Source organism: Pteropus vampyrus, unplaced genomic scaffold, assembly GCF_000151845.1.
Source record: "Pteropus vampyrus isolate Shadow unplaced genomic scaffold, Pvam_2.0 Scaffold145, whole genome shotgun sequence".
Classification (NCBI taxonomy): domain Eukaryota; kingdom Metazoa; phylum Chordata; class Mammalia; order Chiroptera; family Pteropodidae; genus Pteropus; species Pteropus vampyrus.
Window position 1 is genome coordinate 1750102 of NW_011888926.1, and position 18453 is coordinate 1768554.

Sequence of the window (18453 nt, forward strand, 5' to 3'; positions counted from 1 at the left end):
GGAAATGAGCAGCCCGTGGCGCCACCCGCCCACCCACCAGCAGCTGAGGAGCAAAGAAATCATCTGCTTCAAACCAGGGGCTCCTAGTGGAGGCTATTTTTGTGAAGAGCTGAGAATTCGAGTCTCCTTGAAAGCTTCCCTTGTCTTGGAGAAGCTAAATAGGTGGGTCAGAGCCGACCAGCCCCTGAACCCTATTGCTTACATTTGAATTATAATTCCCACTCCGTTATTGACTGTGGCCCACAGACGGGGGGGGGGGGGGGCAGTCCTGGACCACCTTGGCCTTGAATCCCAAAACTCTTTAAATTACATAACATCCCAAGGTGTCTGTGCCCCTTGGCAGATGGAAATTCAGGCACAGAGAAGTTAAGAAACTTGCCCGGCATCAGACAGCTGGTGATGGAGCTGGGATTAAAACACAGGGATCCGGGCTTCATTCTTTCCACTACAGCGCACTGCCTTGGAAATGTCTCTTCAATTCCCTGGATTCCCAGCCCCTCCCCTGGGGCACCCGTCTCCAGCCCAGTAAATGGAAACGGTCCTTCCTGCTTCTCTCCCTGTCCCCCGGTTATCCCCTCCGATCCGGCTACTGCCCTTTTGCCGGAGAAGATCTTTCTCTGCAGCGCTGACCACAGCGTCTGTTCATTCATTCATACATGTGACAGTGTTTGTCGACTACTTACTATGTGCCAGATGGTCTAGACTCGAATAGAGCAGGGAACAAGACAGACATACTCCTCGAGTTTACAAAGCCCGTGACTCATCTAGGAAGAGACAGAGCACCAAGTACACAAACAAATAAATATATAATCACAAATTTGAAGACAACAAACAAGGAGAGTGAGACCAACGAGACTAGTAGGGCCGAGTCCAGCCGCTGGGATAGAGGGGGCTGACCGGACTGCTCTAAGCTGAGCCCAATGGATGAGGAGCCAGGCTTGCAATAAGCAGGGAAGAGTGTTTTCCAGAGAGGGAACAGCATGGGTGAACTTCTAGAGGCAGGAAAGAACTCTGCGTGGCTAGACGTGGCTAGATGTGGCTAGAGCAGGAATGAGAAGGGCAGGGGCCACACCGTGTAGGGTCAGGAAGGTCTGGCCACAGGCCTGCTCCTCATCTGAAGCAAGATGGGGAGGCACAACGTGCTCCTACCGTGAGTGTCACTGGAGGCCTGGCAGGCTTGTCTAGGGTAATGATCTATGCGGGCAGGAGGATGAGGGAGCACGGAGAGGTCCCCTGGCCTGAGCCTGCTCTCTGGCCTGTGGATGAGGGTCTCCTTGTGTTGTAGCTGCTTGCATCCTCTCAAGTCACTGAGAGGAGCTCTCTGTGATGGGGTGAGGGGCCCAGAGCCAGCCTCCCCCCCGTACCCTGCCCTGAGGACCTGGGGCTGGAGCAGCCAGGCTGCCTGCAAGCTGATGCAGGGCTGGGAGCCAGGCCTCCTTCAGCCATCTGCCCGCCCGCCTACTCTCGTAAACACCCTGGGCCGTGGGCCTCCAGACTTCTCAACACTTAGGGTGCACTTTCACCCTCGCCTTCCAAGAGAGGCTGTCCCCGACTGCCCTGGCTGGAGCAGCATTATACATGTGATCTTTCTCGATAGCAATGCCTGAAATGATCTCCCAAATCTGTTGGTTTCCTGTTTCCTGTTGGTCCCCTTCCTGCTCCCCAGATAGGGCTTCATGCATAGTAGCCCCAACAAATAAATACCTGTTGACTTTCTGCCCTTTGTTTTAGCTCGAGCCAGAACAGAGAACAACATCCTGGGACACTTCATTTCGGTCCCTTCTAGAATCATTGCTCGTGATGGCACTTTGGCTGTGCCTTTGCCTCCAAGGAGGGGTGTTTTAAAAGTGCCCGAATGTGATTGGTTCCTGGACCTGTTCAGACACCGTCAAGGGCATCCTTCTGTTCCTCGGAGGCTCCATTCCTTGAGAACCTGAAGAAAAATCCTCTGAGGGCTCCAAACCAAGTAAATTTGGATCCACTCCGAACACCCGCTAAGTTTCCATATGGGAAACTAGAAAGTTTAGAGCCAAATTCTTCTTCTGTCGCCAGCGAGTTTACAGGGCCGTGCCTATCACAGGGCTAATCTTTTCTTTTCATCTTTTCATTTAACCATCCAAGAAATATCTGTCCTGGGCTTCTTGTGTGCCTGGCACTGGGAGTCAACAGTGAACAAAACAAGACAAAACCCCCATCTGCATGGCACTCAGTTGAGAAGAGAGAGAGGCAATAAAACCATCTAATAAGTAGCTAAGTCTTATGTCGGAAGGCAATAAACGCTAGAGAAAACTTTTAAGTGGAGAAGTAGGGTAAGGAGTGAGGAAGGATGATTTGCAGTTTAAAATGGTGGTACGTGTGTCAGGGAGAGCATCGCTGAAGCGACGTTAAAGCAAAGACTTCGAGGAGATGAGGGATGAAGACGTGAGGGCAGTGTGAGGAAGAATGTTCCAGACAGAGGGAAGAGCACAAGGCAGAGGAATGGGGCACGCGGTCGGAGGGGTGGTGAAGCCACCCTCGCACTGCAGGGTCTGGAGAGGAGGACTGAGAATTTCTGGGCGATATTTTAGCAGCATCTCTGTGGCGTCTGTGTGGAGTGCAGACTATGGGGGATGCGAGCAGGATGAGGACAGTACGGGGAAACCAGCGGGAGGCTGTCGCAAAGGCCCAGGGGAGAGGTGAGGGTGGCTGGGACCCATGAGTAACAGTGGAGGTGTGTGTGGGGGGGCTGGATTCTGGATGCATTTTGGAAGTAGAAACAACAGGATTTGTGCAAGGGGTCCTGGGGGTACGAGAGACAAGGAGGAGTCGAAGGTGATTCCCAGGTTTGCGCCTGAGCAAACAGGAAGAACGGAGAAGTTATATTCTAAGATGGGAAGATTGTGATGGAAGCAGGTTTGGTGGGGGCGGGTGACCATGAGTTCCATTTGGGCCCAGGTTAAGCTTGAGTCACCAAAGGGCGATGTAGAGCAGGCAGGAGAATGGACAAATCTGGAGCTTGGCGGGAGATGGACGCATTGGGGAGCCGAGGGCGGATGGCCACTGCTCAAAGCCGTGAGGCCCCAAGGGATGACCAGGCAGGACTACAAAAAAGGTGAGCCCTGAGCCTGCCTCCCACATTTCCAGACGGGGAGAGGCATCTGGGAGGTGGGAGGAGAACTCGGGGATCGTGGGCTACTGGAAGCCAGGTAGAAAGAGTGTGTGAAGGAGGAGGGAGGGATCAGCTGGGACAAACACTGCCCGTGGGACTGAGAATTGCCACCGGGTTCGGCAACGTGGAGGCCATCAGTGACCCTGAGAAAGCAGTCCGGGTTGAGAGGTAGGACCCCGAACTTGACTGGGGCAGGCTGAAAAGAGGACGAGGAGAGACGGTGGGAAACGGCAAGCACAGAATCTCTTTGCTGGTCAAGGGAGCAGAAGATGGGGCACTAGCTGGAGGGAATGGGGAGGGGCGGGGGCGGACAGAGAGAGTGTTTCTTGAAAGGTGTGAAAAAAATCCATTGCTTTTTTTAATTTAAATTTTATTCATTCGCGAATAGGTAATATATTCCCATGATCCTAAACATCAATGATTCCAAATGGTATTTGGTTAAAAATTCTCCCTCTCTCCCCCCACACCCTGAAGACGGCCAGTGTAACCAAGTGCTTGTGTACTCTCACAGAGAGCGAATGTGTACACACACACACACACACACACACACACACACACGAGTATTATTTTTCTCTCTTTTTGACACAAATGGTAACGACCCATACACACTGCTCTGTGCCACGCATTTTTATACTCAACAAATATATCCTGACTATCACTCCACGTCAATACACAAAGAGAATTCTCATCCTTTTTACGGCTTCATATTATTCCAGCCTATGATGTACCGTATTTTTTGTAACCCAGTCCCCCACTGATGGACAATCGTTTGAGATCGGTTCTGTTATTATCTCCATTTTACAGAGCGGCAACCGAGGCACCGAGAGGTCCGTCATCTTCCCCACGGTTGCTCAGCTAGCCTGCTGAGGCGTGGGAACTCCGTGCCCTTAACCACACGCTCGACTCTCCGCCCCCTCCTGGATTAGTTTCCAACCCTTATTTCTCCCTCACTCCTACACACTTAGCAATTATTTTGCTATCCTTTTGTTCATGCAAACAACACATATTTACAAGCCCTGACCATGTGCCAAGCACAGGGCTAGGCCCAGAGGATGTGGAGGGATATGACAGAGAAGTCCTCTGCCGCCGAGGAGCTCGCAGACTAAGTCTTTGTGTGTTTTTGTAAGCCACCTCCAATCTTCCATGGAATGACGCAGAGAATTAATAAAGAAGCCCGGTGCTTGTTTTTACTAATGAGGAAACCGAACGTGCCAACAAATCACTGTCGCAATCCTGTGAGCTGAACTCCATAAAAGAAGCCTGGGAACCCAAAACACTGAGCTCTGCAATGCTGGCCCCATCCCCCGAACCTGGCCCTCCTCCAGTTTCCCATCTCCCTGAAAGGCCCACCACCCAGCAGTGGCTGAAGCCTCAGGCATTGGCTCTTCCCACTTCCATGTCCAGGTTCTCCACTCTGTTGCTAAGATCATCCCCTGGGGACCTCTGAGCTCTACCTAGCTTCGCTCTTCAGGGCTACCAGACTTGCTCTAGGAGGCTTCTCTTACAGGGGTCACCCAATGACGTCCTTCCTGGTCTTCTTGTCTCCACCCCCGCTCCTTCCCATCCACTGTCCATCCAGTTGATGTCTCACTGTGTCATTTCCCTGTTCTAACCCTCTAAGGCTTCCTTTTACTGCCTTGGGCTAATGTCCTGGTGGAACATCCCAGTGGTTAGGGTCAGGGCTTCTGAAGCCTGAATCCCAGCTCTCCCACTTATCAGCTGTATGACCTCAAACAACCTACTTAACCTCTGCCTTAGATGAGGTAAAATGAGATAAATGAGAATTATAAACGATAATGAGATAACTTAGATAATGATAATAATAGCTCTTACCTTTTACAGCTGTTATGAGGATTAAAAGTTAATATTATAATGGTAAGGCCCCTGTGATCTGGACCATGTCTAGGTCTCTAATCTCACCAGTTCTCATCTCTCCTATAAATCAGCTGAAATACATTTGATTTCCTGAGAGCATCGAATTCTCTCTGTTCTCCCTCCCACCCCTTTGAGCTGAGGTTGGGCCAGGGGCCCAGTTCTTCCTCCCATTGGATCTCCAACAGCTCTACAAACAGTATGTTTAATGAACGAATGAGAAAGGTATTGCATTTAGGTTCTCATGGATGAATAGGAGTTTTCCAGGTAAAGAAGTGACGGAGGCAGGGCTATTAAAGGGCTCGGTCCATCATTTGGGCTGGAGGCTCCCAGGGCCTGAAGGACAGAAGGGAGGTGAGGCTGAAGAGGAAGGCTGGGTTCAGTCCAGACCTTTCTGTGTGGGCAAAGGATATTCATGAAGGAAAGGCTTTTGTGACAGAGTGCCCGTTGCTTGCAGGAGAGACTGAGGCCAGGAGCTGGGTATGTGGCTAAGCTCCAGGGTAGCAATGAAAAGGCCCGAACCAGGGCAGTAGCTGTGGTAATAAAATGAAGAGAGAGGATTTGAGAGATATTTGAGAGAAAGAATTAATACCATCTTCAAAACACTTTTATTGAATGCCTCCTAGGAAAGATTTTGGGCGGGGGAGGGGGCGGGGCGTGTGGGAATAAAGAGCAGAAGTAGCAATTTTCCCTGTCTTCAAGTAGTTCAAATCCTAGGAGAGGCGCACAGACCTATAAATAAATATATGGACGCAGGGAAGGTCGAATTCAGTATCACTGCAGCCAGTCTTGTAGAGAGCTCTCTATACATATTAAACCAGCAAATTAAAGGCCCATGCCTTTCTGAGTGCCTCTGTCATCTACCCCAAGGCTCTTTTTAAATTCTCAAATTTTTATTTGGTTAAAACACACTGCAGTATATTTCCAAAACCCATCGACTTTTAGAGGCAGTGTTGCGAGAGGTTTAGACTTAGCAGCACATGATCTTAAATTACTAAATTCTCTTAGCCCAAGGCTGTCTTAGCTACCGTATAAAGGTGAATCTTTATACGGTAGAGAGAGAGAACGTGGAGATGTGGGTAGGAGCAAGATCCCACAGGGCCTTCTGAGCTATCATAAAAGTTTTGCACTTTATTGTTAGTCTAACGGGAAGCTACTGAGGTGGGGGTTTTTTTGGCTGGGGGGCGGGGTTGGTACCAATTTATTACCATTTTTCAATTGAGATGTAATCTGCCTACAAGTAAATGCAAAGATCCTAAGCGTCGAGTTCAATGAGTTTTGACAATTGTCTACCTCTGTGTAACCACCGCCTGAAAGAAGATACCGAACATTTCTATCACCCCAGAGCGGTCCTGCCTGCCACTTTTCAGTCAATTCGTCCCATCTCCAGAGTTCTGAAGGGTCTAAGTACTACATTGTGTTTGCGTTTTTAAGATATCACTCTGGCTGCGGCGCAGAGGACGGCTTGAGAACGGCAAGGAGATTATGGCACAGGCCAGGCGAGAGATTGGACCAGTTTCATAGAGGTCGCCTAGTAACCAGCAAGCGTTGTCCGAGGATTGACGGCTCTGCGAGGGGGAGGGAGAAGCTCCGCCCCATCCGCGAAAGAACCAGTAGACAGTGCCGTCTCACGTCGGGGGGCGGGAGAAGGCTTCTTATTGGTCGGTTCTCCGGAAGCGACGGGATTCGGAATCTCGCCTAAAGTCCTGCGACCGCCGGATGCCTGTGCGTGCGGGGTCCGTGGGGGCGGTACGCGGAGCGAGGTGCGTGGCGCGTGGAGGGCGGAGCAGGGCCGTGCGGCGCGGGCGCGTTCATTTTCATCTGGTCTGAGATTCCCTTCCCGCTGAGCCTCAGTATTCCCCCTTTGCAGTAGCGGAGCATGCTCCTCACGGGGCACCCCAGGCCCTACCGCGCAGCCCCATTGCCAGCCTGGTGATGAGAGGGGTGGGGCTCAGCGATTGGGACAGGATGGAGGGAGTTTGGGGATCCCCACCGCTCCAGGCCCCGATGCGTGACTGACAGTCCCGTTCCCAGAGCCCCCAGCGCAGGCCAGGATGTTCGTCTTGGTGGAGATGGTTGACACCGTAAGGACCCCCCCGTGGCAGTTTGAGAGGAAGCTCAACGACTCCATTGCCGAGGAGCTGAACAAGAAGTTGGCCAACAAGGTACTTGGGCCCGCGGGGTTGCTGGGAAGTGTTGGCAGCGCAGGGCCCAGCGCCCCGTCCCCTCGCATGCTGCAAGTCTGGTCTTGGTCATGCCAAGTCTTGGCCTTGGGCAAGTAGCTTATCTCAGAACTGGGTTTCCTCACCTGTACATGGTTATTTTACCCTACAAAGATGTTGGAAGGAATAAAAAGAAACTGGGTTTGAAAAAGGTCCTTGTAACTGCCAAGTGCTGGATTCCACACTTCCAAATTACTTTGCAATCTTGGATAAGTCATTTACCCCCTCTGGGTCTCTTCCCATTTGTAAAATGGGAATAATAATTGTTGTGCAACCACACATTGTTTTTGTGAAGATGGACGGTTAGGAGATTTAGCCATTCATTCCTACAAAAAAATAAAATGTGCACCTTCTGTGTGCCAGGCCTGCAGCCCTAATGCCAGCTCACCAGAGGCCTTCCCACTACATTTTCTGTAGTAACTCTCCTTAGTAACTCTTTCCCTTGCTAAGAGCACTTACTGCACTATTTTCTTATTTGTTTACTGGGCTACTGGTTTTCTTTTTCCTTCTCCATGAGGGCAGGGACTTTTGTCTTCTTCCCCATGGTATCTCCCATATTTAGCCAGAGCCTGGCACAGAGTAGATGTTCCATAATTTTCTGTTGATTGAATGAATGAAACAGACAAGGTTCTGACCTGTAGTGTGGTGGGAAAAGCAAATGTGAACGAGAGGATCCCACAGTCGAGTGTGATGACAAGTCGAGGTGAAGGCTGTGAAGGACAGGCATTCACAAGCCTGTGGAAGAAGGAACTTCACCTACAATGAGAGAGACAAGTGGCTTTGTTAAGGAGATGGCACTGGAACTCGAGCTGAGATGGTGAGGAGGAGCTAACGAGGTAATTAGTTTTTTTGTGGTGGGAGGGGCTGGGCAGGGTAAAGAGCTGTGCAGGCAGATGAAACAGTATGCACAAAGGACCTGAGGCAGGAGGGAATATTGTACCTTCGTGGCATGGAGGAAGCTGGTGTGGCTTGGGCAATGTGGAAAGGTGGCTAGGGGACTAGCCATAGGGCCTGCAGGAAAGACTTCATGGGGTATTGTTTTCATCTGTTAGAACTGCAGGAGGTGATAGATGGGAAGGAGCCAGCAGAGAAAGATTGGCTGCCTTTACACAGGAGATAGTTCCCTTCCATAGAAGCTGAGGTCATGCAGACCCAGGGAGCTGGTGGTGGTGGGAAGAACTCATGGAGTCCTTGGTAGATGGTTTCTGGTTACTTTGTGAGGTAGAAGTCTAGGGGGTATGTGTGGGGACAAAGTGAACACAGAGAGGGGTGTGCAAAGTCCAAGAAAGGAATGTAGTCCCTTTGTGGCTTGGGTCCTTCAGTGACCTGTTTAGACAAGTCTTTCTGTATTGAATCATTGAGTCATTTGAGAGGAGGCTGCACAGGGAGATCCATGGTCTGGCCAAGGGCATAGAGCTTTTGCTGGACTTTGCCTCATTGCAGTGAGGTCTGGCCAGGACTCTTAAGTTCTCTGTGCTTCTTGCTAATCCCTGAACAGTTCTGCAAGGTCTGTAATTGGGAGGTGATGATGCTCGTGACAGATTAGCAGACACCAAGCAAGCAGCTACTTGTTTGAAGAGCCATGGGGTGGGAATGGGGTGTGGGATGTACTCTGCCTGTTCTCTGCCCAGTCTTGGGGACTTGGCCATGTGTCACCTTACCAGCCTCAGTCCCTGTGGCCATATCTGTGTGTCTAAGACTTTTTGAGCAGAATAGAGATTAGCTGTGGTTCTGATGCTCACTGAGCTCTCATATGGACTGGGGACCTTGGAAAGTGTAGGTTTAACCAGGGATTCCCCTACGCTGAATGCTACTAGTAATAATAGTGATCCTTGATTATTATTATTTCTAGCATGTGAGCCAGGCACTGGGATAGGAGTTTCCCATCCATTTTCTCTCTTTATTTAACAATCCCGCAGCGATATGTCCATTTTTGCAGATGGGGAAACAGAGGCTCAGAAAGGTGATGTTGGAGGTCATGCAATAGGTGCTGGAGCTGGCATTGTAACCTGGATCTGCCTTGTCACCAAAGGCCATATTCTTTCCATAGCCCCACATTCTTCCAAGGTTCCTTACTCATGGTTACTTTAAGCAGTGCCCCAACTCATTTCCAGCTGTAAAACACGGGCGATCATACCTGCTCTAAGGTGGTGAGGGTCTCAAAAGAGACTTCCTGGGAGCTGGGCCTCGGGGTCACCGTGTGTGTGTGTACGCATGTATGCACACAGGTCGTGTACAACGTGGGACTCTGCATCTGTCTGTTCGACATCACCAAGCTTGAGGATGCCTACGTGTTCCCAGGAGACGGTGCATCGCACACCAAAGGTGGGTGCACTGTCCTGCATCACTGGATTTCAGGGGCTCACTTGTCAGCGGTGGGAGTCCTGGTCTGGAGGTTGGGAGTCCCAGGGCCTAGTCCTGACTCTGCCAGCAACTGCCCGGGTGATGATGGGCAGGATCTTCCCCTCTCTGGGCCCCAGTTTCCTTCCTCACCTATAAGAAACAGGAGGCGGACAAGGTGATTCCCAAGGCGTCTCCAGCTCTGTGGTTGTGGCTCTGTGTGTCCCCTTTGACATCGTCTGCTCCTGATTTCTGCTCTTTACCCAGCCCTCGGTCGCTCATTTTGGTGCGGGGAGACGGGCCAGATAGGCAAAGACAGTTGGAGAGATTGTTGCTGGCTTAAGAGTGGCGAGCAGAGGCTGGTTGAGGGGGAGGGACTCTGAGGAATACTAGGACAATAATGGTTGAAAGTGTGGCCTCTGAGTTCCAATCCCAACTCTGCCACATGTTTGTTGTGTGTCCTGAGCAGAATATGTGATCTCCCTGTGCCTTGTGTCCTTCCGTGTAGAACGCAGTTAACAGTATTTTTCATATTACAGGACTGTGGTAAGGATTACTAAATTAATAATATGCGTAGAACTCTTAGGACAGGACCTTGGTACATTGCGAGTACTCAGTGCTCATTGACTTGAATTATTTCTCCCAATTCTGTGCATCAGCCAGGTGGCTTCTTCTGGGCCGGCTTGGCCAGGGCTAGATGGTGTAGGGTAGCCTCACATGTCTGGTGGTTGGCAGACTGGTTAGTGGCTGCGGGGGGACCTCAGCTGGCATGGCTCATCTCAGCTCAGTGCGGTTCTCACCTTTCAGCAGGCTAGACTGGGCAGCAGGAACCCCTGCTTATATCCCATGGGCCAAAGAATGTCACATGGCTGAAGGCAGTGGCAGGGGATGGAGAAACAGGCTCCACCTCTTGAAGGAGGAGCTGTCATCACTTTGCTAAAGAGTGTGCACCCAGGATTTAGCTACCAGACCTGGAGGGTGGGAGGGAGGGAGTGGTAGAGGGAGGGTCACCTTGAGAAGAGATCTCAGAGGAAGTGGGGCATTCTTCACGCTCATGCCCGGACTCAGCCAAATCAGAAGCAGATGGCATGGGGGCCATTTGGGTGGTTCAGGGACTAGTCAGAATGTAGGTACAAGACTTGCCATGTCTGTCTCAGACCGACTGAGGTGGGGCCCGCAGAGGGTTTAGACTGGGAACCGGGTGATGCTCACGTGGGGTCACAGCCTCGGCACAGGCACAGAGATATCCGAGCATTCCAGAACGTGCCAGGAGGCTGCCTGGCGTCCATGTCCAGGGACCCAGAGACTTAATTAGCTCACATGGATGCTGTCATGCTCAGCAGCGAGCCCTAAGGAACAGGCTGTTTGTAAGGACTAGGAGAAGCTTCATTAGCAGAAAAATAAGACAGTGCCACTAGGGCCTCTGTCTACAGAGAAGGGTGCTGTCAAGACGAGCTCAGTCTCTGCCCTCGGACTGGGGCCTTGGGTGTCCAGGAAGACAAGAAATAAGAGGCACCAGAAAGTCAAGAAAAACTTGGAGAAAAAAAGTTGAAATGGAAGAAATTCTGTCCATTCATTTGGTTGTTTCCACCACTTGGTATAAAATTTTACTTGATTTTCATTACTGCCCCCTGTTCACCTGGGTCCCCCATTTGCTTGGGAATGAGGTATGAGGTATGGGTTAGACCCTTCACATGGACCTAGATTTGAATTCTGGCTCTGGCCCCCCGCACTGGGAGGGGACCTTGGGCAGGTGACTCCACCTCTCTATGAAATGGGGCAGCTGTAAAACTTCTCATGGCCCAGTGAGCACCATGCAGGGTGAGTTGCTAATCTGTGATGGGGATCAGTCGCCCCGCTTCAAGGCTGACCAGCAGCCCAGGCCCCCACCCCCCCCAACCAGGGCTGTGGCCTTGGGTGTGCTGACGGAGGGCCCAGCACCTTGGCTCCAGCTTCACTTTGAAGATTTTTCGTTGGCCGATTGTTTCTTCTCCTTCTCCTTCTACCTCTGCCCAAGTCAGATTCCTCTCCTTCTCTAAGCCTCGGTTTCCACATCTGGAAAAAGTATAATGATAATAGCACCTACCTCCTAAAACGAGTGTGAGGAGTACGCGAGAAAAACCAAGTGCGGCCTTTGGCACATGGTAAGCGCTCACAAGATTTAGGCCTTTGTGATTTTGTGGCACTGGTCCCAATTGGTCAGCTTTATCTCTTGCCACCTGGCACGAGCCCCGTGTGCTCCATGCCCTCCTCGCCGCCGGCGGGACCTGGCTACCCCTGGGAGACCCCGCTTGACCTGCCCTGCTGCTCCCGCCCAGGCCAGATGGGGGCCTTGCTCTGAGCTCCAGGGCAGCCTGTCTCCATGCCTGCCCTTTGCTTTGTTCTTTTTTTTTTTTTAAGTTGTGATAAAATATATATATAACATAAATGTTATCATTTTAATCTCTTTTAAGTATACAGTACAGTGGCACTAAGCACATTTGTATTGTGCAGCCATCACCATCCATCTCCAGAACCTTTTCATCACCCCAAACAGAAAACTGTACTCTCTAAACAGCAACTCCTGATGTCCCGCTCCCCTGGCCCCTGGCAGCCTCCACTCTGCTCTCTGCCTCTAAGAATTTGACTCCTGGGTACCTCATATAAGTGGAATCATGTCGCATCTGCCCTTTGTGGAAACTCGGTACATCCCGAGGCACATCTCTATTTCTCCCGGGACAAATTTTACTCAGGCAACAACAAGGGCAGGACTTCCCCTTTCTCATTGTCCTTCACACCACCCTGTTGATTTTCCTGGCTTCCCATCTGCAGGCCAAACATCCCCAGAACTTCAGGTGGGGCTCTTGGGAGGGTGGCCCCCAACTCAGCCCTGTCCTGGCTGGCCCTCCAGCTGGTCTGTGGCCTTTTGTTTTTTAACTGAGATGTAATTCACATACCATAAAATTCACCCTTTGAAAGCTTATAGTTCAGTGGCTTTTAGTATATTCACAGAACTGTACAACCATCACCCCTGTCTAATTCCAGAACATTCTCATCACCCCGCAAAGAAACCCCATACCCATCAGCAATCACTCTCCAGTCTCCCCTTTACCAGCCCCTGGCAGCCACTCATCTACTGTCTGTCTCTGGATTTGCCTGTTCTGGACATTTGGTAGAGATGGACTCATAGAGTATGTGTGTGGCCTTGTGTGTCTGGCTTTTTTCATGTACCATGATGTCCCCGAGGCTCATCCGTGTGGCAGTGTGTCACTACTTCTCTTTTTTGAGGTTGAATAATGCTCCCTTGCATGGATAGACCGCAGTGTGGTCATCCAGTCATCTGCCGATGGCGACCCAAGTTGCTTTCTGTGTGCTTTTGGATGTGGTTCAGACAGGAGCTCCGCGGGCAGAGGATCATGTTGTCCTGTCCCCATAAGGCCAGTGCCTAAAGTAGGCCTGGCACAGACCTGGTAGCGGCTCCATGGGGATTTATTAAACTGAACCGATGCTGTGTCATATGGGTGATAGGGTTTTTCTATCTTATGGGTAAGTGACCCTTGGCCGCCCTCATCTGCTCTCTGCAAGGTCAGCATGAGGATCTGTCATCATGATGGCTCAGATGTCTCGTGTTTGTCTCGTCACAGAGAGGGAAGGGACACTAGCTGCCCCCTCTTCTTTCCCTACACCTTCCTGCCCAGTGGAGCCAAGTGGTGGTAGCTTGGCAGGGAGCCAGGGGCCACGTGAGCCTTGCTGTCCTTGGAGTGAGGCTGGCAGACCATGTAGCTGAGGGTGTGCGTGGCAGAAGCCTGTGTTTGGGGATTAAACCTGTCTAAAGAAGGCAGATTCAACCCTGTAGCCCTGTTCAGAATGACTCGGCATCTCTCTCTGGCTGAATGGGGCAGAACAGCTGTGTGGCTGAGTGGGTTACGCAGCCTCTGTGACAAATGACACAGGTAGATTATGATAGTGATAGTCACTTGTGACCGGCAGGGGGCAGCCTCATAGTTACTCTGCAGCCCTGGCGGTGTTCAGGCCAGTGGTGGACGCCCCTTCAGGGTTTAAGCAAGGGGCACGAGTGCATTGGTGATGGATTCTGCTAGGCCCTGGCGTCAGAGTCTGTGATGTGGGCACCAGCCTCACCTGACATTTTCATTGGGGTCCAGTAATGGGGGCCCCCTAGGGCAGGGCCCGCAAACCCACAGCCGTTTTCATTAGGTTATCAGCTCTGCCTCCTTAATTTCGGGGAATTTTTAGCATTCCGTTCCAGGTCAGAGCTAGGCCTGGGGCAAACTTCAATCAGTGGGAGCCGGGGAACTCATTTCCAAACCTTCTGCCCTTTTTAGAATTTAAAGGAGAGAGCCTGGAGGAAGGTTGGTCGACTTTGGAGTCGTCAGTGGCCTAGAATCTGGGCTCAGGTGTCTTATCTGACAGATTTGGGCCCCAGCCCTCAGTTCCAGGGCTACTGCTGCTGGCCTCTTATGGGGCCAACCTGTGGCCTCTCAGGGGACAAGGTGAGGGTCCCTCCAACTCGGCTTCCGGGTCTGGGCCCACATGGGGACTCTGCAGGGACTGCCAGGCTGGCTCCCGGAACAGCCACAGGGCCTCCAGGTCCGTGTGTTGGTGAGTATGGGCTGGCACTGGAAAGCACGCCGCCCTGGTCGAAGCGCCCGTTCCTCCTGCGCCACCGTCCCTGACGTGCTGTCTCCCTTGCAGTCCACTTCCGCTATGTGGTGTTCCACCCGTTCCTCGACGAGATTCTGATTGGAAAGATCAAAGGCTGCAGCCCGGAGGGAGTGCACGGTAACGGGGCCCTGACTCCTCGGACGAGGCCTGGGAGCATGGTGGGGGCGGCGGCCAGGCCAGCCCTCCTCCCTGTAGCTGCTGTGCCGGCCCGTGGTCGGGAAGGGTCAGAGGTAGAGGCAGCATCTTCACGTGGTGCCAGAGAAGCCTGCGCGTGAGGGGAATACTCAACCCCCTCTCGCGTTCGTGTGACAGCGACCTCAGCAGCCGTGAGGCTTCACCATGAGGCCATACCTCAGGACCTCAGGAGCTGGTGGAGGTGACCCAGGGTCCTTAGCACCCACTGGTCCATGTTGTGCGCAGTGTCCACCTCAGGTTTTGGTGGCCGCTCAGACTGTGTGAGTGGCATAGAGGCTTGGGGCTCCGAGGTGGGAAAGGGACTCAGTTTTCCATGATGACAGCTGCCCCATGGGTAGCACGTGGTAAGGGGTTTGCCTCTTGAGTATCCAGACCCTTCTCGGCTTAACCGTCCACCGTGAGTCCCTGTCCCATGCTATCACTTTTCTGTTTTCTCTAGTTTCTCTAGGCTTCTTTGATGACATTCTCATCCCTCCAGAGTCCCTGCAGCAGCCAGCCAAGTTGTATCCTCCCAAGGTTAAAGTGACTCTCAGAGGAACTCGGGGCTCTCTGAGGGACAGTCCTCACTCTTCAGGGTGGCCCTGGGCCCGGCGAACTGATGCTGCTGGTCTCTGCCTGCTCTCCAGCCTGCACTTGTGTTCTAGAAGCACCGACCTGCCCGCGCTTCCCACGCTGACCATGGTGTCCGTGTGCCCGGGCCTCTCTCCAGGCTGTCGGGCCTGATTTGCAGTTCGTACGTTGTAGGCAGGGTACCGTTCACTGCCGGTTCACTAGGCTTAGGTTGTCCCTGCAGGAATCACCTCAGAGATCGCTTCCCTCGAGAGCCTGGCCCTGACTGGCTCACCTTCTCTCCTCCCTAGCACTTGAAAGTGAGGGTCCTGGGCTGGCTTGTTTCGCTCTGCCCGTCTCCCCCGTTGTCCCTGTCCCCACCCTTGGCCTGCTGCACTGCAGTTGTCTGTTTCTGTGCATCCTGACGGCCCACGGCGCCCAGCACAGGACCTGGCACAGAGGAGAAGCAGGATGCATGCCGGGGCTGCTGCCAGAGAGTGGCTCCCACTGTGGGCTCCGTAGGGAGCCCAGGGCTGCCCTCGCTGGTTCAGCAGACAGCTCTGGATGGGCCTGTGCAGGGCTGGGGACAGGGTCTGTGTGTGATTCCAGAACTGGTCAGAAAACCTGGCCCAGCTTGGCTTATCCTCTCGCCAGCTGTGGCCTCTCAGGCACATGACTCCCCACCCTCCTACTGTCCTCTTGAAAACTGGGAAAGTCTTCCACTATGGGTGGAAGCGGATGTGGAGTCACACCGTGCAGAGCACAGAACAGCCGTCACTAACACTGGGGGCCAGCCGTGGGTCTGTAGGTGCCATTTATTGCCTCCCCAGCATAGCCCTGTGAGTGTGGGCCCTGCTACAGTCCCTTTTTTACAGATGGGGACCCTGAGGTGTTGGGGAGGTTGGGCCTGGCCCCAAAGCACAGCAGGTGGGTGGTGCAGCTGCTGTCTGCATTTGGCATCAGCCTCTGAGAGGACTGTCAGACCTAGCAGGGAGGGAACCCCAGGCAGCAAGAGGCCACCTTGAGGTGAACTCATGCTCTGCTCTCGAGGCTTCTTCCTGCTTTGATGACCTGAGGAAGCCTGTGACTGCCTGTCCAGGGCCCCCGTGGTCCCAGCCTGGGTCCTGGCACCCGAGAGGTCCTGCTCCCGGAGGGCCCAGACTTGGCCCAACCTTACTTCTTGCACATGGTGCTGGACCTGCTTTCCATCCAAAATGATCTCAATGTGGTATTGGATTTTCCTGCGGGGGGGATGCTGTGGGAGGAACCCCCAACCCTCAGAAGTTCCCCATTGCCTAGTTGTTGCCTTGACCTGGCCCCACCCAGTGACGAGGCAGAGCAGGTGTGGGTGTGGGAGTACGAGACGGAGGAGGGAGCCCACGACCTGTACATGGATACCGGCGAGGAGATCCGCTTCCGGGTGGTGGACGAGAGCTTCGTGGACACGTCCCCCAGTGGGCCCAGCTCCGCCGAGGCCACCGCTTCCAGTGAGGAGCTTCCAAAGAAGGAGGCTCCGTACACGCTTGTGGTGAGGTGATCTGATGTGCAGCATAAACCCCCGGGACTGTGGTGGCGGCGCCCGGCTGCCGGGTGGCGGGGATTGCGTGATGACTTGGGTTCTGCTCCTAGACCCCCCACTCTGCCAGCAGGTCAGGGTGCGGGTCCTCGTGGGGTCTTGGGCAGTCGCTTCCCCCTGGGGATCCTGTTTCTCTAGGCTGGGGCAGTGATCCCCGTGGCAAGGTAATAAAGCTGCCACGGCTATTGGGAGAGTGGGTGAGTCACACCCCAGCCCGAAAGAGAACAGCCCAAGCTGGATGGCAAGGCCACTGGAAACGGGCCTAGGGAGAAAGAAACCAAGGAGGGGGCTGGGGGCGGGTGAGAGCCCCAAGGGCAAGGGTGAGGCTTCAGGGAGTGACCCCAAGGGCTGCTGCCAGAGCCAGCATGGGCCTGAGCTGGCAGAGAAGCTGCGACCAGCCCAGATCTGAGTTGGATTCCTTTTGTCTTTTACCCTCATAACTCAGTGACATATCAAAAGTGGGGCTTCAGGGGCCTTCTGGTGTTATATGGGCCCCAGGTTGTTCACTTTGGGGGCAGCAGTGTCTTACGCAGAAACCCAGGTGGCCCAGGGCATCTCCTCTGCATGCATTTGGCAGCTGGGGCTCAGGGTCACTAGGATTTTCTGGCAGGATGAGACCACAGGTGGCTCGAGAGGGCACACTCAGGACTGGTCTGCTCGCAGTGACAGCAAAGATGTGTTTGGACAGGCCCAGGGGTGAGCAAGAGTCTCTGACCCTGCTGAGGCCCTGGGGCCGGGGGCCGTGCCCTCTGTAAACCGGCACTTTCCAGGCCTCAGCAGCTGGGGCAGCAGAGGGGAGTTTGGCCGTGTGCTTGTGTGTATCAGCTGGGAGCGCTGGGCCTGCTGCCTGCCCAGCACAAAGGGCTCCTTTTGCCTCCTGTCCAAGTTGGCTCAAGCCCTGAAGGTAGATAAAATGTACCTTCCTGTCCCCTCTCCCCTTGGCAGGGATCCATCAGTGAGCCGGGCCTGGGCCTTCTTTCCTGGTGGACCAGCAGCTAGCCCTGGGCTTGACAGTGGCCTGATCCGCAGACCGCACCCCAGCCCTCCAGGGGGTGCCATGACGACAGCCTGTGCTCAGGGGAGCAGGAGGGCGGGGGCCGAGAGTGCCCTGCCAGCTTGTCTCCTCCCCCACCCCCCTGGCCTTGGTCCTCTTCCCAAAGTCCTGCTCTCAGTGACAACAAAGACTGTATTTAATAAACAATGGCAGCATCAGTTGGGGAACCACTGTCTCAATGGCCGTCAGGTCACTAACTTGCCGCACCTGGGACGGCATGTCCTTCCTCTCCCCAACTCACTCGCGGAGACGGCCCCACCACAGACGGCAGGACTTGGGGACTGCATGATCCAGGCTGCCTCAGACCGGGCTTTGAGCCGGTTGAGCTTGGCGGCTCCATAAAGTGACGCGGAGCGAGGTTGGCCTGTGGTCGCTGCCTTGGGCCCCAGAAGCTGCCAGTTGCTGAGAAGAGTCTGACCACTAAGGGACACGCACCTTCCTTCCCACCAACCTGCAGAAGGTGGAGGCTGTGGGCTTTGCTGGCCCAAGGCGAGGGCTGGGGACCAACTCTGTCACCCCACCCCACCAGTAGGAAGCCTGGGGCTAGGTGTCACTCTCAGACCTTGGCCACACCAGGAACAATCCTGTGGGTCTGATGCACGAGGGCGCGCACCCCAGTTTATGCAGCACAATGGCTTTGCCGGGTTCCTCCTGCCCCTTCACCCACTTCTGCCAGGACAGACTGGTTTTATAGTAAGTCTTGTCCTGGTGAAAGGCCCCTGCCCTGGCCTTTGTGGCTCACATGGCACCAGAGCGTGGTGCAGGTAGTGCCAGTCGATAACGGCTCCAGGAGGAGCAGCTGTGGGACGGTGCCTGCTGCTGCCTCGTGCTGAGG

The 18453-nt window shown here is 53.6% G+C and overlaps 1 protein-coding gene across 6 annotated transcripts; it reads left to right on the forward strand.

Moving 5' to 3' along the window:
- The first annotated feature begins 6688 nt into the window (after positions 1 to 6688).
- Positions 6689 to 18038, forward strand: POLR3H (RNA polymerase III subunit H). Of its 6 annotated transcripts, none has more exons than XM_011369041.2 (7): positions 6689 to 6783; positions 7055 to 7185; positions 9471 to 9567; positions 14275 to 14361; positions 14918 to 14942; positions 16315 to 16521; positions 17510 to 18038. In XM_011369041.2, the coding sequence occupies exons 2-7, from the start codon at positions 7075 to 7077 to the stop codon at positions 17958 to 17960; spliced, it is 978 nt and encodes a 325-aa protein (XP_011367343.1). In that variant the 5' UTR covers positions 6689 to 6783; positions 7055 to 7074; the 3' UTR covers positions 17961 to 18038. The 6 variants fall into 6 exon arrangements, with proteins under 6 accessions (XP_011367343.1, XP_011367344.1, XP_011367341.1 ...); XM_011369042.2 differs by having other exon boundaries at positions 14879 to 14942; positions 16315 to 16516; positions 17510 to 17700; XM_011369039.2 differs by having other exon boundaries at positions 6691 to 6745; positions 14879 to 14942; positions 17510 to 18029.
- Positions 18039 to 18453: the final 415 nt, after the last annotated feature.